General features: G+C 38.5%; 1 protein-coding gene across 40 annotated transcripts in view; it reads left to right on the top strand.

Moving 5' to 3' along the window:
- Positions 1-24151, top strand: part of LOC109398458 (calcium-activated potassium channel slowpoke) — a gene marked incomplete at its 3' end in the record, with an annotated part of 197830 nt that overhangs the window by 17027 nt on the left and 156652 nt on the right. For 37 of the 40 annotated variants that reach the window (XM_062846869.1, XM_062846866.1, XM_062846868.1 and 34 more), the window contains 1 exon segment: positions 10565-11217. In XM_062846869.1, coding sequence (XP_062702853.1) covers positions 10888-11217 — 330 coding nt within the window. 40 annotated transcript variants of the gene reach the window in all.

Raw genomic sequence — 24151 nt, 5'->3', positions numbered from 1 at the left:
TTGGAGATTCCGATGTCGATGCGAGAGCATCAGATGGATGCAGCATGACGGAGGGTCCACACCAGAACAGATGTGAGTAAACGCGATTTTCCCGTATCGGATCGAATTTCCCACAGCCAGATAAGCGCGTTCAGAAAAACCGAGAAGAGAGCATCTTCAATCGATGGAGATTCTCCCCTTTTGCCATTGTTGGGAGGCCGCCACCAATATTCACTCGTTTTGATTTGGGGTTATGCCTGTGCACACTATGCACACGATGTGATGGATGCCAGTGATATGAAACAATATCGGGTCCAGGATCAACACCTGAGCAAAGCAAAGCAACCGCGTTGGAGAGTCATCATCATACGAAATTGACTGACCTACTGCGACCGTGTGGGTCCTTGCGAGGAGAGCAAATTCGTCTCGTCGTCCGCGAATTTTCCTCACCCGCTATCTTGGAGCTGGAATCTCGGCGCGCGAGCGAGAGCATCGGTGAGTGAGCCTCTCGCACTCCGCACTCAAGTTCCGATTCGTATCGGGGTTGTGTGTAACCCTGCGCCATAACCATCGCATAAAATAAAAGCACAGGAAGTGTCGGAAAGTTGGGCAACTTCGGATCGGACAGACGAGTGATTGCTGTACTTGCGAGTGGAGGTGAGTTTGCCGTTTTTGCCTCGACCTCCTGTGAAACAATGGAGAACTCTTGAAATGTCAGTGATTTTTTCCTGCTGGAACAAGTGAAAATTAGTCTTTTCCGGGGTCGCGCTCTTCAAGGGTCGAAATGTTCGGAAGGAAAAGTGCGAACGGTGTTTTCCGTTTGTAAAAGTGCAAGTTTAAGCTGTCTGTAAGTAGGAACGATTATGACAGGTCTGGTAGAAGGCTACAGAGGAGAAAAAAGAGTGAACAAACATTTTCACGCCCTCATTTCGAGCTGGTTGGGGGCATGGTGCCTGTTAGTGAGCTTGCAAATAAGCAAATTTTCCATCGAATTTATCCTAGTGCATGTTTTTCACAAGTCTTTTGAATGGCTGCATAGTGTTACGAAAATGGCTCTGTTTCCATCGGTTTATCGCTAATCGATAAATAACCTTACTTTCCATCGCCAGCGTGCATCCATTTTTTCGCTGTTTTCTGAGACGAGCTCCCTCGGAGAATGGAAAGGAAAATCCGCTGACGACGAGCTGGAATGGCATTGTACTTTGGTAGTGTAGTGAAGGCATTGCTGTGGCACCCCACCCACCTTATTCACCCTAATAGCTCCGCTACCTACTATCGCCTGCTGCGATAAATCTCAAGCTTCAGCTATTTGCTATGCCTCTACGAAAGGTAACAAGAGCTTCGATTTTCGGTTACGGCGGCTGCTGTGGGATTTTTTTTTGTTATGTAGGGTATGTGTGCCATCAGTAATCTCACGCTCCCATATTCATCCTATTCGAAAACAAGCGATTACGGCACCGATTGATTCCGTTCTTTTTGTTTTCATGGGTGCTCACTTCTAACAAAAAATACAAAAATAAGAAACAAAACAAACAACGCTTCAATCCTTTGTTTTTCGTAGGATGAAAATGGGAGCCACATGCTTAATAAGGGAACCAATACCCTACCTCGTCTTTCTATCCTTGATAATTGTGTGTTAGTTGACTCACATAGGACAAACGATTTCATTAGTTGACAGACTAATAGCTAAGAATGGTGGTACTTCTTCTTCTTCTTGGCGTAACGTCCCAACTCGGTCAAAGCCTGTTTCTAAGCTAAGTGTTCTATGAACACTTCCACAGTTATTATTCGAGGGGTTCCTATGTCAATGACCATTTTGCATGTGTGTGGCCCAAGGAAGTCAAGAAAATTGCCTTGTCGAAAAGTTTCTGGATCGACCGGAAATCGAACCGTTACCCTCAGCATGGTCGTGCTGAATACTCGTGCGTGTACCACATCGGCTATATGGGTCCTTGTTTGTTAAAAAAATCGTGAACAAGAAAGACATAATGAAACTCGCGGCATTCGCAAATGTAAACTGCCAGACAGTCTTACCCTTGAAAACCAGTTGATTTGAATTTTCTTAGACTGAGCAAACCAGTTGAAAATGAATCTTTCTAGAAGTTGTAAAAATGGTTTTCCTTAACCCGTTAACGCCCAAGGTGTCTCACAATTTAAATTTTCAAATAAATTTGTTATCAAAGGTCAATTTCCAATAAAATAAGCATGATTTCACGAAAAAAATGGAAGTCTACGGTGTAGTTCCAAAAAAATTCTTCATTGTGGGTCCTCAATATCTGACAATTTTCTCGAGTTCTATTTCAGCACAATTTCTACGCTATCGTTATACTCGGATCCGTATAGATACAATACAGCTCTAAACAAGTGAGGGAGATGATAACCACTCAAAAAGAATCGAAAAAGAACTTGTACTTCGACCTCAACTATCAGGTCGTCTTCGGTGTCTCGTACTTACAGGTATTCCACTAACACTGCCCGTGTAGTTGCCGGCTTAGAATAGCATTACGGACCCCCTGTTCCGGGGGTAAAAGTCCACCAAACAGGAAACCTCATTCCAAGGTATCAGGCGACCCGTGCGGAGGGATGAATGGTTTTTTTTCTGTATTAACGAGATTTTAACCCTAGGCTAGTTCATCTCGGGACCGACGCTTTACTTCCCTTCCGAAGGAAGAAACCACATTTTGTGAGTATGTCGGGAGTGGGATTCGATCCCAGGTCCTCAGCGTGATAGTCTTGTGTTCTAACCACCACACCAGGTGGGTAGATCTCCCCTTTGGGTTGCATTACGGAGTAAGATCTACCAAACTGAACCCTGATGACATCAGGCTTGTTAAGCTAGGGTAATGCGTTTTGGTAATAAGCATTCATGGTACAAAGCCCTTGTTACTAGTGACAGTTTGTAAAATTGCATTTATTTTGCCTTACGGATAGTTAAAGACTCGGTTTGTCCTAACCGAGACTACACTTGATGTAAGGAAAATAAACATGCTTTGCGTATCTAACTGCGTAATAACCTACTAAGGACGGATAAGTACTGGACAAGGACTCACGTGAATTCTTATTACCGAACACAATCTCTAATTTGACAGCGTTTTGCAACTAGCCTAAAGCCCCGGGTTTTTCAATGTTGTCCTGGGACTAAACTAGGAGCAAGACACGGATGAAGCCAGAGTTCCATTGCATGGATAAATATCAGTTCTACCGTTTTGTTTTTCTCAGAAATAGAATCGATTATGTGTGATTAAGGGCGCACTTTCGCAGGGATTTATTTCCCTGTGTAAAAGGTACTTTTCCATCACATTCGATTTCTCGAACCTCTGAGGTAACAAAACAAGTTCTGTACAGAAATCGATGCTCCATTGCCTCTCAATGACAATGGAGTAGTACGAGATGCACTAAATACTAAGGATACGGGCATTGCCACAAAAGATCTAAATACTGGTCGCAGTGGCTCATCCGAACAGAGAAAAAAAAATCCACTAACACGCTAAGATCCATCATCATTCCATGTTGGATATAAAATTTCAACCAGTTATACTCCACATGGCTTCTCCATTTATGTTTGTACTACTCCATGATTTTTTATTCGTGAACAATATGTGGGTTTTATGGTGTTATTCTGTGCACTATCAAAGTTATACATCGAAAAGATAATGTGTCTTTCGGCTACATGAAAAATGATAAACTACTCAAAAATTCAATTTCATTCGATCTACCAATTGTAATTCAGAATTACGTACAAAAGTCTGAAAACATAACGCTGGGGAGAAGAACATTCCCGGTAGAAATCCCCGAAGGAATCCCGGGAGGATTTACTGAAGGAATTCTGAGAGGCATATCTGGTAGAGTTCTAAGGGAATCTCAGCTGAAAGGTTGGTAGGAATCCCTGAAATAATCACAGAAGAAATCTCGAGAGGGATTGCTGTATAAATCCCGATAGAGGATCCCGGCTTGTAGAAAGAATTCCATTAGGATTCTTTGAATATGTTTCGACAAAACACTTTGAAAGTGTACTAAAATGAATCTGTGAAGTAATTCCAAAAGAAATCCGTGAAAGAATGCTGGTTAAAATTTCTGAAAGAATCCTTTCAGGATTTCTGGCAAAAATCCCTGAAGTTATTCCTGAAGGAGTCCCGTAAAGAATACCTGAAGAAATCTTTAGATAGATCATGACAAGAATGCCGACCAGAAGCTGAGCAGGCATTCCTGAAAGAACCATAGAAAATGTCTCTATGTTCTGCAATTACCTGAAAAAAATCTCGGAAGAAACATTAATTTTTTAATATTTTTTTCTCTGGAGGAATCCCCTAAAGAATAACATCAGGAATCCTGGAAGGAATCTTTGAAGGAATTCCAGCACAAATATTTGAAGGAATGCAGAAAAGAATAACTAAAAGAATCCTTTCTAGATTTTCCAAAGCAACCCCTGCAAAAATCCCTGAAGAGAACTCCGGAGCAGTCCGTACAGCAATCTCGGAAGTAATATCTGAAGGAATCCCGGGAATAAACCTGGGAAGATTTTCGAAAGGAATGCCTGAAGAAATCCTGGAATGAATTCCTGAAGGTATCTCAAAAAAGAACCTCAGCTCATCTAATCTCATCTCAATTCTTCACCCTATTCTCTAGCTTCTACCTTAATATCTTCTTTGTCCTCTATTCCAACCCTCTATCCTACGCTCTATCATAACCTTCAATCCTACCATCTGCCCTACCCTCTAAACGATCCTTTACCATAACCACTGCCCTAACCCTCTAGTCTATATTGTGCTTAATCGTACCGTCCACCCTACTCTCTACCCTAACATTTTTCCTACATCCAACCCTACTCTCCATCCTACCCTCTTCTCTACCGTCTACCATATCCTCTAGCTTAATCTTCTACTACACTCCCTCTACTCTATCCTTCACCCAAACCCTCTACCCGACCGTATGCTCCACCGTTTATCCTACCCGCTACCCTACCATCTACCATGACCCTCTACCCTTTTTTCATAAAGCCCAATCGGTAGATACCCATATTGCATGGTATTATAGCTCAAACTGCCATTCCATCTTAGATGTGGTCCGTCATCTTGGGTTTCAAAATGGCGTTGGATATTCATTTTTGAGTTCTACTCATGAAGCCCGATCGATAGATACCCATATTCATGGTATCTTAGCTCAAACTCTCATTCTGTGGCCACCATCTTGGATATGGTCCCCTAGACAACCTGTAATCGTATAAGATGTTGCATAAGATGATAAAGTGGAGGCCATATGCGTACATGCCTCCATTTAGGCCCTTGTTAAATGTACGCATATCGCCTCCACATTATCATCTTATGCAACATCCTATACAATCACTGGTTGACTGAGCCGTCATCTTGAATTTCGAAATAGAGTCAAATATCGATTTTTTTTCTTATACTCATGAAGCTCGATCGATAGATACCCATATTGCATACTATCATAGCTCAAACCACCATTCCGTGGCCGCCATCTTGGATATGGTCCGCCATCTTGGGTTTCAAAATAACGTCAGATATTATTTTTTGAGTTCTACTCATCAAGCCAGATCGATAGATATCCATATTGCGTGGTATTATACATCAAACTACAATTCCATGGCCGCCATCTTGGATATGGTCCGCCATCTTGGATATGGTCCGCCATCTTGGATTTCAAAATAGCGTCGGATATTCATTTTTTAGTTCTACTTATGAAGTCCGATAGATAGATACCCATATTGCATAGTATCCGAAGTAGCATTGCCGTTCAAAAACATATATTCTGGAGTTTTGACCGCCATCTTGAATTCCAATACCCCTAATACCACCTCCACATCCTAAGGAATGTTTATGCCAAAATTGATTGAAATTTCTTGACGCATTCCAGAGTTATGCCGGAACATTCATACATATATACACATATGTACACATATGTATGTACATGTACATATCAACATACAAATAGACAAACATACAAACATATAAACATACAAGCATGTAAACATACAATCATACCTACATCAACTTTTGCATGTGTTGATTAACAACTCTGCCGAAGATATGAACTATAAACTATTAACCATTGTCAAGATTCCAGGGAAATATTATTTTTTCACATTGGAAATGAAGCTCATAGATCGCGACAGTATGTAATCTTTGCAGCATCGTTTACGCCACCTAGTGAACCAGTCACAAACTATATTGTCCATTATGAGCAAGGTATGATGGCGCAAATTTCCCAAATGGAGGAGAACGTGCCTCTTGAGCCGACCTACTGAAGGTATGGGTGTGGAGACCATCTTCTCTGAAGAAAGTATTCTAAAATTGTGCATAATTCTGGTGATATTCACATCAAATGGACTGTCCTATTTATAGGACGCTGGGCGGATATGGGTTAACCTTCCGTTAATCGCGCTGTTGTACTTTGTACAACACATGAGAATTATCGACTATTACTTTGAAACCATCTTTTCTATCGATGTCAACTTCAAATGTATTCTACAGGAATCTTATTTGGAATATTATAAGACCATTTTTGAAAACAGTATAACTCCTTATAATGCGGAAAATTGAAAATCGCAATATGAAGAACGTACTTTATTTAAGATAAGATAGACAGTTGAATGTGAATTAGTGTATTTCAAAATCTAAATGATCTAGAAATATGGTGTCTTCGGCAAAGTTACTTGGGATATCAAGGGCCTTCGCGAGGTGATCTGAGAAATTCAGATTTCAACCGATAGGCGGCGCTAGTGAGCATGTAATTTTTATATCCCATATAACTCAGGATCCTGAGTACTTAGAAAGATGGTGTCTTCGACAAAGTTGTTTGGTTGGTTAAACACTAACTGATGGAGAGCCGTTTGGTTTGAAACTTCACATCTAGATGGCGCTAGTGGGCATTGAAATTTTATAACTCATACATTTCAGGACCCAGATTACTTAGAAAGATGGTGTCTTCTGCAAAGTTGTTTAGTAGATCAAACACTAACTGATGAAGACAAGTATGATGTGGAATTCCACATCCAGGTGGCGCAAGAGAGTACTCAAATATTATAACTCATATATCTCGAGATCCTGATTACTTAGAAAGATGATGTCTTCAGCAAAGTTGTTTAGTAGATCGAATACTAACTGATGGAGAGCCGTATGGTTTGAAACTCCACATCTAGGTGGCGCTAGTGGGTATACAAATTTTATAACTCATATGTCTCAGGACCCTGATTACTTAGAAAGATGGTGTCTTCTGAAAAGTTGTTTAGTAGATCAAACACTAACTGATGAAGACAAATATGACGTGCAATTTCACATCCAGGTGGCACTAGTGAGCATTCTTATTTTATACCTCTTATATCTCAAGATCCTGATTACTTAGAAAGATGATGTCTTCGACATTGTTGTTTAATGGATAAAGGATCGATGTACTTATCCCGTGACATTGACAACCTTAAGATATAGTATATTGAAATACGACGGTCAGATATTGAATATTTTACTAAGCGCTTTAACTTCATGGTAAATTAATCAATCAAGTGCAAATTTAAACAAATTATAATCAACTAGTTGTGTAATTTTCAAATTTTAAAAACTTTGGGAAGTATAAAAATTTACAGCTACATAGTTGATTTTTTTCTAGATGAATAATAACACGTTCATGATTTTGCAAATTTACAACTAGCGTCTTCTGGTGGCAGAAGCACGAATCAAATGGTCAATCAACTGAAAGCCCTTGATCTACCAAACAACCTTGCCAAAGATATCAACTTCCCAGGTAATCAGACTCGGAGATATATAAGATATAAAATTTGCATACTCATTAGCACCACTTACTGGCGAAATATTGATTTCAACGACCCATCAACCATATGCACTTAACCTATTTGACAACTTTGTCGAAACCACCATCTCTCTTCTAGTAACCAGGATCCTGAGAACCATTGCATATACATTTTTTATGTTCACTAGCGTCATCTAGTGATGAAATTACGATTAAAACGGACAACTATCTGTAAGTTTTCGATCTTTTAGAAGGTCAGCACGAGAGGTAACTTTTCCTCCATTTGGTCTTTGATCTACCAAACAACTTTGCCGAAGACACCATCTTTCTGAGTAAAGTGGAGCTTCGTGGCCGTTCGGTTAGCGTTACCAAGCATGTAACCGCACCATGCTATCCACTGGTGCATGTAATGTATGTCGTGTCCATGGTCTAGTGTTAAGTTCTGTTCAGTCTGTACAGCCTCTGGCTGAAGACGGTGTCCCGTGCCTTTTTAATCGGGATCCTACATGAGATTAAAAATTTACATGCTCACTAGCGCCTCCTAGTGGTGGCATTTGAAATCAAACTGTCACTCATCTATAAGCACCAAACATCTTTGCCGAAGACACTATCTTTCTAAGTAATAAAAGTCCAGAGATACATAATATATAATATTTACGTGCTTACTAGCGCCGCCAAGTGATGAAATTTCAAATTAAATTGCGAATCATCCGTAAGTACTTGACCTACCAATCAACTTTGTTGAAGACACCCTCTTTCTAAGTTATCAGGTTCCCGAGATACATAGGATATTAAGTTTATTTGCTCAGTAGCGGAAATTTGGAATTTCCAATTAAACGGCCAATAATCTGTAAGCCGTTGACTTACCAAACAACTTTGCCGAAGACACCATCTTTCTAAGACATCAGGATCCTGAGATATAAGATATAACATGATATTGCTCACCAGCGCCGCCTAGTGGACGTATTACGAATAAACTTTGTCAGCATCAAGTAGCCCATGAAATTTACAACAACTTTGCCAAAGACAGTACTCCTCTAAACAATCAGGATCCCTAGATATTTCAGAATGTATGGGTGTTGTACAAAGTACAACGCGCGACTGCTCGCGTTACAAAAATTGGCGCGAGTACTGAAAAGGTTAAGATGGGTTCTGGTCCCCTACTTGTGTTTCCGATGCTTCTTTTTTTTAACCAGTTCATTTATTTGGGGCTCAATCGATTTCCGATGCTTCAAATCGATGGAGACGCATGGTAACTTTTTCTCCTATGAAGTGTCTATGAAGGCTCTAATTACAAATACATGCTGCGAGTTTTTATCGGCTCTCATCAATTCGTAGCGATCATGATTAAACCTATGAAAACAGACTCACCATGAAGCTTCTGTTCATTTGTATATATTCCTCGTGAACGGTTCTTATTTTACTATCGTTTGTAAGTTTACTTTTTACGATGCCGTTAGGTACAGGTAACACATAAAAATGAGGCAATTTAGTGCCATCAATCGCTTGTTGCGATCGTAAACTTAAATTGGGTTGATCAAAGCAATATTCCTGCCGATTTAATCAGTACCTACTTCATTGGGATTTTTATTAGCCAACTGCATTTAGGATGAAAACACAAACGCAAAGGTCGTTCTCATACAAATTAATGTAAATCTTTCTGAAACCCTTCAGAACTAAAACGTTTGATCTAGTTCTTAGCAGTAGTGGTTATCACTCAGATTGGGCTTCTTCCTTGGCTCACTCTCATCCTATTAATCATCAGTATGTCATTGACTAATACTTTTCTTTACAACACATTTGCTTCTTTATTTATATTTTAAAATTTCGTTTTTTTTTGTTTATATTCTTTTTATTTCTTATATTACTGCCTTTTTAATTCTCTAAGGGCAATTTTCGAGTGTTTTCGCATTGCATATTTGTTATGCTGCTTAATGTAGCGTTACCATTACTTCCGCTAAACATTTACTCGCTCCAAGTAGTAGTGCCAAAATTGACCCCATTGCTTCAGCATAAGCTGCTGAGCAGTTAGAACTGCCAAACGTTGCACTTTTTGCCAGCTGTGTGTAAATACCACAATTACATAAAGGAAACATGCTGTGCCAGGCCAGCAAATAAACCCAAACTTGGCAACGTTCACTGCCAAAGCCTGGTGGCCCTCATATGGCGCTTGGATCGGCGGATGTAATGCTTCCAAAATCGATACCATTTGCAAGAGGAAACCGAAAGGAAGAGATTCGTGGACTGTGTGCGGTTACTTTTGGATTGGCAAAGAACGGATTGTTCAGTTTATTTCCAGCTGTGTTGTTTCGAGTTGAAATGGCTCCAAGTTTCAAGTTGGCTTTTTTTTTTGCTTCCTCCCGACAGAACTGGGACAATGATGAAGAAGGTCATAAAATGGTGAAGCTGAACCGGATGAATAATGTGATGTGCTAGAATGTTGTAAAAAAAGCGCATAAATCGTTCAAATAATCAACAGTGTAAAATAATCGAAAAACAGCGCCTCGGTGAAGAACAAAGTCGGAAAAATGATATCATCACGTAGTGCGGGCAAGCACACTTGAAATAGAAGAAGAATTTAATCGAAATATGAAGATCGGGGAAAAACCTTTTTAATGTGAGTGTGTATGCGTGCAGGGAAAACATTTCGCGAGATGACCCGTTTGTAAGAGCGGATACGAAAACAGTACGAGGGAGATTCTGGGCTGCGAGCAAAGAGCATAAGTCTGAGATTGCGGAATCTGCTCCCCATCGAGAAGATGCTACTTGAGAGCATGAAATTGCATCAGTGTGAATTTTGTTTTCCTTTTTTCATTTGCAGGAGCATAAATCCCATCAGAGTGAAATAAAAGTGCATAGTTGTAGTTTTTATTAGAGAAGAAATAAGGAATAAAAAAATTGCTAGATTGACAAAAATAAAACTCAAAAGTGGCGGATCAACGGAAACCAGGTATAGTGAATGTAGAAGTGAAAGCGCATCGGATCTTCTATTCACGCCTCGGACGGCATCTCTAGATCATCAGTGACTTAGCGGCGGCGGCGGTGGCAAACCGTTGTGAAATGTCCAATGATTAGGAAAAGGGCGACCAGTGTGGAGTACGACGACGGATACGTTACGGATCCCCGACCGCTATCTGCTAGGGGATGTCGGGCTGTGACGAGGAGGCAGCAGTGTTGACCACAGAGCTACCTGCGACCGACCTCGATGAGTGTCTCAAAGTGCGGAAATGGTGGTGTTTTCTATTATCAAGTATATTCACATTTTTGGCTGGACTGCTTGTTGTGCTTTTATGGCGGGCCTTTGCCTTTTTGTGCTGTCGAAAGGAGCCCGAGCTAGCGCCCAATGATCCGAAACAGAAGGAGCAGAAGGCCTCCCGCCAGGGCAAGCAGGACTTCGAGGGTACGTTTATGACCGAAGCGAAGGACTGGGCCGGCGAACTTATCTCGGGTCAAACCACTACCGGAAGAATCTTGGTGAGTACTAACCTTTATTGTTTTAAGTCATATTTGGGTTGTGATGGTGATTACTATTTGCGATAAACCGTTTAGAAAATTTAAATGATGAATATTTGTACAAACAATACATCATTCATCATATTAGTCACTATGTTTCCGTTAAAACTTTATACATAGATTCGCTAGGGGTTTTTGCAGAATTTTTTAATGATCTATGTTATGCATGTAAAAAACGTGATCACAAATCACCGAAACCCACAATTGTCTCCTTTAACTTTTAACTTAATAAAATACATAGGACAATAATCACCTACCGCTGCGCCATTGGCGTAAAAAAAAATTAATGCCCAGATTACCTACCTTTAGAACTTACTTATCACTCTTTATTAGATTGGGCCAACTCGTCAGGTTTTTTGAACAAATCTGTTTATAATTTCTTACGGGGACTGACACGATTCACGGGAACTTGGTATTTTTTTCAGCTTTCAGTCACAGAAAAAGCGTAGATTATTCTAAATCATTGCCTACGTTTCGATCCTGTGGTTGGGATCTTCATCAGGGTCCTGATATCCATATCGAGCCTTGATGAAGATCCCAAACACAGGATCGAAACGTAGGCAATGATCTAGAATAATCAACGCTTTTTCTGTGACTGAAGTCCGAAAAAACACCAAATCTTTTTATATATTTTAATCTTCAAAACACCTAAAAAAAACTTCCCTACTACAGCTGTGTTCTTAGAAATAGCAGTGAAAGACGTTTTCCATACAAAATGACCAACTTTGGCATGCTGTAACTTTGTTCTCATATGAGTGATTGAGCTGTGTTTAGTTTTTTTCCACGTACTTTGAAAATTCTCAGATTTTGCTATTACAGTATTCACCATATTTGTAGTTCGCTGTCAAATTTTCAGCTCAATCACTCAGGAGAACAAAGTTACAGCATGCCAAAGTTGGTCATTTTGTATGGAAAACGGCTTTCACTGCTCTTTTTATGAACACAGCTGTATGTCTCATTAAAAAAAACTAAAAAAAAACTCCAGATTGTGGGACTCAACATCATCCCTCTCGGAAAGAAAATGCAATTGATTGCTGGATCTTTGTGTATAATCATTATAATTTCTGTTAAATGTAAATTCGGTGAGTTCGCTCCATATACAGGGGATACTCAAAATAACTGAGACAGGTAAAATGTTCACTTGTCAAAAAATGTTCAACTCGCTGTAACTTTTCGAAAAGGGCATCAAATATTCTCAAATTTTTACTGTAAGTTTATCAACTAGTTGTGTATTAGTGGTTCAAATTTGGAAAAGATCGAGCCATTCTACACGAAGTTATAAAGATTCTAGGAAAAGGTATAATTATCCGATAGCCAACTTTGAGCTGTTATATCTCCGGATTCAATGAACCGAATGCAATGAAATTTTGACCATTCAAGACTTATATAATGAACTCTGGAAAACATTTGACTTTACTTGAAATTTTTAACAAGGAAAAAGCTATAGCGATTTTATTTTTTCCACGATTTTTTAGTAAGTGTATCTATTTTTCATGTGCATCCCATTACTTTTTCAATTTTATGCCGACTATTTGGTAGCGTTCCTTTCAAACATAAATATATTCAAGTCAATTAGAGGGAATTGAAATAAACTATAATTACTATCTCGATTTTTGAAACGATGATGAAGTTTTGGATAAATTGGTGTTATATTAGAAAAATATTCTAATCATTATAATTTTCTTTCGTGTAAAGAATTTTAAGTTTTGTCAAAAGTTTTTAATAGCTTATTATATAAGTCATAAATGATCAAAATTTCATTGCATTCGATTCATTGAATCCGGAGATATAACAGCTCAAAGTTGGCTATCGTATAATTATATCTTTTTCTAGAGCCTTTATAACTTCGTGTAGAATATCCCGATCTTTTCAAAAATTTGACCACTGATACACAACTAGTTGATGAACTTGCTGTAAAAATTTGAGAATATTTGATGCCTTTTTCGAAAAGTTACAGCGAGTTGAACATTTTTTGAAAAGTGAAAATTTTACCTGTCCCAGTTATTTTGAGTATCCCCTGTACACTCAGTGGCAAAAACACCGAGCGGATTTTTTCTCCCAATATCCATCATGTTTAATATTCTGTAACTTTGGCAATTATTATTATTTTTTTTTTTATCTGTATTAACGAGATTTTTAGCCCTAGGCTAGTTCATCTCGGGACCCACAGTTTACTTCCCTTCCGAAGGAAGAACTCACATTTTGCGAGTTTGTCGGGAGTGGGATTCGATCCCAGGTCCTCGGCGTGATAGTCAAGTGTTCTAACGATCACACCAGGTCCGCTCCACATTTGGCAATTATCAATCTTTTTGACTAAAAATTTCACCTCTTTATCATCAGTACATTGAAAATCTATGGTCAAAATTTCAAATAATAGAAATTACACTTTTTGAGTTATGGTAACTTATGTGAAAATCGTCGTTTTTTACATACTATTTTCAAAAATTCGCATTTTAGTGAAAAGTGAAATAGCTTTATGACAATTTCACTGGAGCGTCAAATAATATAGGTCATGATGTGGTGAAAATTGGAACTGTTTTCACCCATTGGTTTGGGCCATAGATATCGTCAAAGTTGAAGTACGGAGTGAAAACTGTATACACACTCTTAGAAAAAATCATGTATATTTAAGTTCACTTGGATGCACATAAAAGGAGCGGCCCGTTTGATACAAATTTACGTCTTCTATCACAAATAAAGTCGAGCTAGCAAACGCTAGAGCCGAAACGAGAGATAAAACATATGTAAGTAAAATAATGAACTGGATTCGAACTCTGGTCCGTTGATTGAGAGGCACTTACTATACCTCTCGGCTGTAACACCGAGTTGTGAGGCAAATGATAAATGTAAAACTGTTTCTACCTATCTGGTCAGATTGGTTTGTTGACATCTTGTGCATCCAACTCGAACTTACATGACGGATGTAAAATTGAGTCAAATTTGCCAATCAGTCATGAAATGTTTACGTACGATGATGGTTTACGTCACGTGTTAATTCCTAATTTTTTAAGAGTGCACCCAAATTAGTACTTCATCTTTGACGATATCTGTGGCCCAAACAACTGGATGAAAACAAATTTTCACCACATTATTTCCTATATTATTTTACTCTCCAGTGAAATTTTCATAAAGCTATTTCTATTTTTCACATAAGTTGTTATAACTCGACAAATATAATTTCTATTAATTTGGAATGTTGATCATAGATTGTCAATATATTGATGATGAAGTGCTGGAATTTTCAACCAAAAAGATTGATAATTGTCAAAGTTACAGAAGATTGAACATGAAAGATATTGGGAGGAAAAATTTGCTCGGCTTTTTTTGCTACTGAGTGTAAATCATAATATGATTCACCAAATTCTACTTTTCATGTCTACGGATTTGACTGACTGCTAACAACTGTACTTGACGATTATTTCGCTAGTTTTACAGAGATGATATCCGCAGCCACCACAACACTCGGATTGCGATGATTGACAGGTAGCAGTCTGCAATATGTTTGCACATCTTTTTGAAAAAGGTGAATCAATTTTGTAAACTAACAAATTTATGCTCCTCTAGCGCCAAACCGTGTCCTACTTTTCAAATCAATATCCTATTAGATTGTAAACGTTGTCTGTTGATGTGATAAAAGGTATGAAAACCCTCAACAGATGGTGGTGGCGTAGAAATAATGTCTTCAACGGAACCTCATCTGTACCGCCCTGGGGTGAACCCTCCAGGAATTTGTCTTGGAATATCTGAAGTAATGCCAGAGATTTCTCCTAGGATTTGTATCAGAAAACGTCCAGTGATTTTTTTTAATGAATTCGTATAATGATTTTTTTCAGGAATTCTTGCTGGAGTTCCTTTAGACATTCGTATGGGGACTTCTCAAGGAGCTTCGACTGTTATCCCACCAGAGATTTCTTTAGCATTTTTTTTGATATATCACCACGGGCACCTCCAAGAATTTAACCAATAATTCACACAGTAATCTCTAGGAATTTCTTGAGAAGCTCTCGGAGGAATACCAACAGGAAATTCTAGTAAAATTTCTGTTGGTATTCCCCCGGAAATTCCTTTAGGGATTCCTTCAGGAATTCCTCCTTTATTTACTCTATATATTTTTTTTTAGTTTTTATTTATGTGTATTTTAACTTAAATGCTAATTCTACACTCACCTCCTCCATAATTCCGAGAATTCCCCAAGGAATTAATTCATGTATTTATTCAGAAATTCTTCTTGTTATCCCTTCAGAAACTCCTCTAGGGATTCCTTCTCCTGCTGCGATTCCTCCACGAATTCCTACTGAAATTCTTCCAGAAGCTCTAGCTGGGATTCCTCTAGATATTTCTTCAGATTTTTAACGGCAGAGTTACGGGTACGATGGACGTTCCCATTAACCCTCTAATACCCAAATTTTCGATTTTGATCTAAATATCATTTTTCGTCATCTAAAATCGATTTAAACATGGTTTGGAAGATGATTCTTTTCAATTCTCGATTTCGTGAATTTCAGTTTTTGATTTTTCTAATTTTTATTTTTGAACATCCCCACACTTTTATGTTTTTCCTGGAAGCCAATTTGGGGAACGGATTTTTTTGAGATGAAAACATTTGGAGATTTTATGATTATTATTGAAATATTATTATTTAAAAAAATTTTCACAGGAAATTTTATTTTCCGTGCAATTTTAGAGAAAATAATTTTAGAGTATATTCGATTCCCTTAAACTATAAAATAAGTATAGATAAATTTGGGGAAAAAAATAAAAAAAAAGTTAATTGTAGCGATTCAATACAAAATAAACAATGACTTCTAAGAGGTGACTAAAACATCAATTTTTCAATGATTTAAAAAAAATGTAAATACGCTTAAATGTAAATACCATAAATCATTTTGAGATATACAGAACAGTCCTTTTTCACAGCGATTTTCCACGAAACAAAAATTACAAAAATGCTCAAACTATACCCCGTCTAAAGGCGGGATTGGGTATTAGAGGGTTAATCTACCGGGTACATGATTCGTTTACTTTTTTAAGGGTAGGTATCTTCCTTCACTGGACAATCATCCTTGGCGTGAGAGGAACCACAACATGTTGCCATGCTTACGAAAATGTGGCCTTGCGACTTGAACATAAAAAATAAACTTCGCCTTATCCAATTATCTCAAATTATTCAAATCATTTTTTTGTTAAAGTGAACTAAATAATATTCTTGAGGAGTAACCTTTTGACAATGTTTTTATCACTGGACTGGAAAATCCGTGTGATAAATTAAGTTCATTTTGATCTCGTCAGGTGATTCAACACCACTTGATTAAAACGAACTTGAATAAGCGTGCAGACCTGTCGTCGTCGTTGAAAATTTATGGTAAGGTACTTGAGAAGAAGAGTCTGATCATTTGAGGTTTTCGGAAATACACGGCAGTCTCCTTTCCTGGCTATTTTGAAGCAAACCCATCCCATAAAGGAGTTCAAGATCTCCTGGCTAAAAGCAGCAAACTCAGAGATGCTTACCCCGATTGGAGGTATTCGTTGTTTTTTTTTTTAGCAGGAATAGAGGTGTCTGCGCTAGAGGCATCCACAATTTGCTGTTCCGAAAAATTGTTCAGTGTTTTATTTGAGTAGTTCCATTTCAACGAAATTTTTATCAGAAACAATTGTTTTATTAGAATGGAGCAGATAAACTAAAAGTTCTCCTTTCCTTATAATTTTGCAACGTTTTGTGACAGTTTTGAAACCCACTTTTTTTTAAGGAAGCGGTGAATTCCGAGATTCACCCTTCCTTTTGTTCGATAATGCAACCATGTTTTAGACAGAAGTGACCTTCCAGGAGTTTTTTTTCTAATCGGTATCCAAGTCGGAAGTAGGTGGCACAAATTTCCCAAATAGAGGAGAACGTGCCTCTGGAGCCGACCTACTGATACCAAGTAGTATAAAGACCGTTTAACGGAATTCCGCAAACGGGTTCTACGAATTACACTAGTTTACAGCATTTTTGAACTCGGTAAGCTGATGATCGTTTTTGGTGTAGAATCATGCCCTGAGTTCGAAAACGCGAAAGAAAAAAAATACAGTAGAGCGGAAATTTTTTCGACTTTCCATACAAGGTTGATGATTTGAAATCGATTTTTGTTCTATTTTTAAGCAAAGTCGCTCACTTCAAACATCTCATTCTCCGTAATCAATGCTCCGATTGATCTAAATTTTTTACTGTAACTCGCCTACATATGATATGTCAAATAAACGTCGAGAGAGAATTTTTAAGTTGGTTTTTTCTTATTGAAAAAAATACATTTCTTCAAAAATTTTTGGGAATTTAGCTAAAATTTAAGAAGATCGTCCCTAAAACTCGCCAATATCTTGAATTTCATCAATCTGACGCAAAACCTGTATTCAAATGATCGACTGGTATTGTATTCAGCTTTTAATTTATGGAAAAAGATTTTGGATTGGTTGAACAAAACGCAATATATTTGAATTTTAGTAAATTACATATTTTGAAAAGTTGCAAACCTCGATATTGAGCTAAAACTCAAAAACTGTTCTACTTAAAATTTTTTGAAGGTCGGTTTCGAAATCAGCACTAAATTGTGCTTCAAAAATTTTGGTCGTTGACAGAAGTTCACGACTTTCGTTTTATTTTGTAAACTTGTGTTATCGATGGCTAGGGTCCAAGCAAGGATCGACATGGCATAAGTAAGTACAAATTTAGCACTAAAAAGTGCTATTGTTGGTAGTAGTAAGAAGTGCTGGTGAATTGTTTTAGGCAGTAAAACTTTCTTCCCCACAGAGAGTTTACGTCCGCACAGCACAAGAGTACGATGTAAATTGAAGATTTTTATCATTTATGTCTCTCATGATATCCTAGTTAATTTGTCTGAGAAAGCCTTCACAATTCTTTCCAGAGATTTATATATGAATTCCTTTAGAGATTCTTCCAGTGGTTTCTTCAGGATTCATGCTTTTTCGTCATTCTGTTATCACTCCCTTTATTTTGGTAGAAATAGTCTAGCTTAAGCTTGGTTGACCGCGTGTTCGAGCCCGTATGAAGTTGATCATCAATATTATCTTCTACAACGTCCTTCATCATGGAAGCTTTTGAAGAATCAGTAGGTCGGCTCCAGAGGCAAGAAGCTTGCCCTCTACGGTATGTGAAGACCACGAGAGGAACCCCTAGATGGAACTCTGAACTGGCGAAGCTCAGGAAACAATGCAAATTTGAAATAGACAACGTTCGGCTGGATCGGAAGCCTTCAGGCCAGCTTGGAAGACCTACAAGAAAGCTCTCCGGTCTACTCAACGATCCGGCTGGAAAAAACCTTTCTACAAATGATTCCAGTTTGAGTGAAGTCAGTCGGTTAATCAAAATCCTTGCGAAGACTAAGGATTTCCAAATCAACGAAGTTCGTTTGCCAAATGGCGGTTTCACTTCTTCTGATGAGGAAGTTCTTGAATACTTATTCAGCACTCACTTCCCCGGATGTGTGGATATTACATCTTCGAATGAACCTGATGTCTATTCTTACTAGTTATGTTTTTCTGTCTTCGGTCCGGCATATTGTAACTATAGAATCGATTGAGAGGGCAGGGCACTAGATAGCTTTGCTCCGTTCAAATCTCCTGGGGTAGATGGTATTTATCCTATTTGCTTCAGAAATGATTTGATGATTTCATACACGTTTTGCTACAGGGTACATTCCGAAATCATTACGAAATATTGCTGTAAAATGTATTCCAAAAGTGGGTCGTGCGTTGCTAAGAGGCAAAGAGTTTCATACCTATCAGTTTGACCTCTTTTCTTCTGAAATGCTTAGAACGCAATAAAATTAGATGATGAAATAGGCGATGGCACAAATGTCCCAAATGGAGGATAACGTGCCCCTGAAGCCAGCCTTCTAATATCTGATACCATTATTTTGATAGAAATAATCTAGCTTGAGCTTGTCATTTCTCCGAGTGTACTATTACATTCGGGATTTTGGGTTTTGGTGCAAAGGGATAACTTTTTGATGAAAATGCCATTTAAATTAAAATATGTAACATTCCTGAAACTTATGGATTTTGGGATAATGGTATGTTTGTGGTTATAACACTTACAGTTATATAGGGTAGGATTCACGAACCAGTCATTTTTATCTCACTTCTATCCTCTTTCCCACTTTATATAAAAAAAATTGGCTGATTTAGTATGGATTTTATATACCATTTTCTACCTTAACTTAGTCTAGAACTTAGTTTATGAACATTTCATAACCATTTCTGTGTCTTGCCATTCAACCATCAAAGAAAGAATTGAAATTTCACCAAAAAAAAATGACGATTTGAACAAAAATCCGACTTAGACTTCATTTGGAAGGTGACCCCAAACTTTTGCACGGTAACTTGTAAACCTACCTCGATGATTTAAATTATGTTATGAATTTTTCCGCTAAAATCTAATGAATGGCTCTCAAAGAGGATAAAAATAGGCTTCTAATGCAACTTTCTTTTTAAAATTTGGTCGATCCAATTTTGAATTACACGGAAAACAATTTTTCGTACAGATTTAGGAAAAACATGTAAGCTTAGGCAAACTTTTTATACTACAAATTTCATATAAAATTTGTGAAAAGTACCTACGAATCAAATCTAACTCTTTATCTTTCGATAGAGTCTGAGAACGACTGGATTAAATGAAAGATGACTGAGATATGACCGAAAAACATTTCCATGTTTTTGAGGGGGTGACCCCAAAGTGTTGCACGGGAATGTATACATTCATCTTAAGCGGAGACCTCAAAAGTACCTGAAACATGATTCCCTGCTCTTGCATCATGGAACACCAACGACCGGTTGCATAAACCAACAACGGTCAACGTCCGGGAAGGAACATTGTTCCCCTGCTGGCGGCAGCTAATTGAAGACAGCCGATGTGTCAGTGCTGTCTCCCCATTAACTCACGTGATCCGGCTTCAGCGCAGAGAACGTGACTCCCGTGCCGGTCCAATGCCGTCGTTCCAATTTTCCTACTGCTGCGCTGGTATCCTGTCTTTCATCGCCTTGGCGCAATCAACTACTATGGGTGTTGTAAAACAACGTCAATGTCCTCCGCCTTTTCCGATGTGGAGCGCGAGTACTTTGTGGAGGTATCTAGGTGCAATCCATACTGGATTTTGAGCGTGAAAAGCTGTAAAAAACATGAATATATGGATGGATGATTGTTTGGCACGGTGGAAGCCTTTGGCCCGGTAGAAATCGGAGCGAATTGTCAAAGCCAACAAGAACCAACGTTTTAAACACTTGTGACAGTCTGAGCTATTAATTGGATTTGCTTTGGCATTTCACGTTTCTGTTTGTATGTAGGTCTATTGCCAAAGCGGCCGGCATGTGAATGAGCTTGTCTCGGGAGTTTCCCGGTTTGACTCATTTTTCTGCATGCTGCTATCGATATGGAACAAATGTGGTTCATTTCATGAAATCTGTCAAAGAAAATTGTTTTTTCTTTTCATTCATTCGTACGAATTGTTGTTGTGTATCTCAGCAGGAAGAAAAATGGCATGTGCTATCTATTTTGGATCATTTTGCAAACGACCAACGCGCTGTGTCAATCAAAATTCGACGTCTGTCTTTCGACGGATGATTTCTTCACATTGAGCAAGTTGTTTGCTTTCTGTCATGGAGCAGAACAATAATGATGGGGTCTAAACAGTGTGGTGATACTTATGCTGGAAATGATGGAACTAACTCGGGATTATACATTACTCATTAGCCAATAGATTGGTGTTATTCACTATTTGCTCAATTATGTACCATCAACCAGTATTATCAATAACAGCGAGCATTCAATGTGGACGTAAATACCTATTCAGAATTCACATCACCTCGGAAGTACTCCTGCGTTTCATAGCGCACTTACAAACCTCTGTCATTCTCGATTCGGTTTACCACCAGTATAGAAGTTCCGGTTGTGGTCTTCATCAATCGCTTCTCGCTTAAAACAAGTTTACATATCCACCACAGTTTCGAATATTTTGTCGTCAACGTAAATAGCATCGCGAAAGCAAACAAATGGGTTATATTTTGTGATGAACACCAACGTAAAGACGACATAGGGTGACGAAGGGTATTATCGGCAGGTTTGTTCTCTTCGTCATGGCGGGTTTTTGTGGGTCAAATTGCCTGAAATTTGGGCATATAACTCAGCTTGGTTGGGAAGGACTTGAGGCCAACTCTGAGTTCATCAGGTTTCAAAAAACCCCCCATGACGAACAGAACAAAACTGCCGAAAATACGTAAGTTCCCCTATCATCTTTACGAATTTGTCGTTTCCTTTTATTTGGCGAGCCATTTCCACTTACTAACTGTTTTTATTCATAAAAGTATTCAGGAAAAGCTGTCAAATTAGTATTGAGTCCTAACACATAAACTCTTCATCAACTTCATCGACAGTGTCGATTGCACATAGCTGTGGAAAGTCATGGAAGAGTGTGACTTTCCCGCGAAGCTGACTAGACTGACCATAATAACGATGAACGGGGTATAAAACTGCGTAAGAGTTCCGGGTGTACTGTTATGTTCACTAGAATCTCTCTCATTGTGGTAGAGGGGTGCGTGGATTTTATAACCTACTATTTAACATTATCCAACGAGCAGGGCTCACAAGCCGAGTTAAAATTTTCTTGAACTCTGGTCATTTTGTCTGCTTTCCGGATGACATGGTTGCTGTAGCTAGATTTAGCGGGCGTTTGTTGTGTCTGAGATTTAAGAGCTGACAAAAAAAAAGAGTTGTGTTGGTGGAAAGTGTCAGAACACGGTTTTCCGGCGAAACTAATGAAGTTGATACGTGCTACGCTCGATAGATGAAAATTAAGTGTTCGGATGAACAGATGTCAATATCATTTGGGACCTACGATGGATACTGCTCTCCCGGATATACTGTTTACTAAGAGCGATTAGGAAATCTGGCGTGTATAGGAACATAACGCTTGCTATGAGTATTATTTTCGTGACAGCCATTTTTCTTACACAACTACCACAAATATTACACGTGAGCCTGCCAGGAAAGTTGTTCGTATCGATCCGTGTAGGCATTCCATACCGCAGCCGCAAATGCCTTTCTCTGCCAAACAATATTTATGAGATTAGATCAGATTGCCTCCTGCCACCACTACTGCACCGACCGCACCACACTTGTTATTTCGACACGGCGGCGACTTGCTTCTTCTGTGTGTGGTTGCACGCGATAAAGAGGCAGCCAACCTACGAACCAACGGGCACAATCGACCTCGGGCCCATAGTGACAGGGACAGCAGCTGCATCTGCAATTAAATGGCAATTAAAATAGGCCAGGTCAGGCTTTGCATACGAGATATGGCGGCGCACACCTTGCGAACCTTAGACATTGAAATCGTTGCCTAGACAGTTTTGAATTATAGATTTTTATGCTTTTTTCCTTTCACACTGATTATATCGTAATGCACAATACTACCTATTGCACATTGAGAGCTGTGATTCGAACATGCGTTGTAAACATTGATACTAGTACCTATATAAACGTTGATGGTGGCGATAGTCCTCTATGTAGGTTAAATAAACAAACCGCCATCGATACAGTGAAATGCTCATTTTCTCTTTCGGCAGTCTCATCTATAAACAGTTTTTCAGCCATAGGAATTACGTTTTTCATCGCCAGTTACGCAGTTAGAGGCGCTGGAGGCGATGATCGATGAGCTACGGTGGTGGGAACTTTGTTTTAAAAATAGACGATTTTTGTTATAGAAACAACCACGCGTCTCCATTTGGTTGAGGTAACTTAGTTCGACTGAACTGGCTACCAAGCGTGCACCTATGTAAACTACCAGACAACAACAAATGAGAACCATTTGTTAGTCATTAGGGGAAGAGGGCCCATAATGCCCTCGGGAAAGCAAAATGTCTTCCTTCGTAATGCTTCATTATATGTATGTATATAAGTTGTTTAATGTAAAAAACTCATACTCTGTCCATTTCTGTGAAGAGTTCGGTGGAACCCCAAATAATATATTGCAAACGTTCATCCCAAGAGGGATATTGCCTGCTACTATTTACCAACATGTAAAACGTAACATTTTTTAAATTGTTTATTTTATTGGGAAATTTTATTGCACCCCGATCTTACATTAAGCACTGCGGACTCATATAAATTTTGAAAATGTCAAGAGTTATTTTAACAGTTATTTTTACACTTTAACAGTTATTTTTCAGAGATGTGCCATATCGTAGAATGGATTTCTGGCGAATGTTTCTGAAAATGAAAGTTTCTAATGAAGTTGGGTCAGAAAGGCATACAGTCAGGCTTTTTACGCGGGGGATACGTACCGCGTGAAAAAAAAAAACTCAGTTCAAAATTCAAAAAGCCGTGTAATAAAAGTCTCACCATTTCTCGACGAATCATGCAAAAATAAGACGATGAAATATTTTTTGTGTGGAGGCCGCGTAAAAAAAGACCTGACTGTACTTCCACATTCATTGTTCACTAACTTTTGCTTCTTTGCATGAAAAGTCCTTTGATCACTGGAATGTGATCTTTGGTAATCCATGTACAAATGATGAAAAAAAATAAAACTATAAGTTATGAAAATTGACTCATTCTCACCCCTTCGAAGGGTGAGAATGGGTGAAGGGCACCGAATTTGTTCCGCATTGACAACAAAGCAAGTTAATAAAGTCCTGGTCCAAGGTTATTACTACTTAGCAATAATATATTAAATGATTGATATAAGCTTGAGGTTCTAAAATGTATCAATCCACCAAATCGATCCTGAAAAATAGCATTTTAAAAAAAGCCTTATTTTCAATCAAAATTTAACTAATAGCTCTAGAAACCTATTTTTTTGACAGGAACTGTTGGCAGCTATATCATTAACATTTTTAATTCGATTTT

The sequence above is a fragment of the Aedes albopictus genome, chromosome 1 (assembly GCF_035046485.1).
Source record: "Aedes albopictus strain Foshan chromosome 1, AalbF5, whole genome shotgun sequence".
Lineage (NCBI taxonomy): Eukaryota > Metazoa > Arthropoda > Insecta > Diptera > Culicidae > Aedes > Aedes albopictus.
Note: the sequence above shows the minus strand (reverse complement) of the source record. Positions and strands in the feature narration are given on the sequence as shown.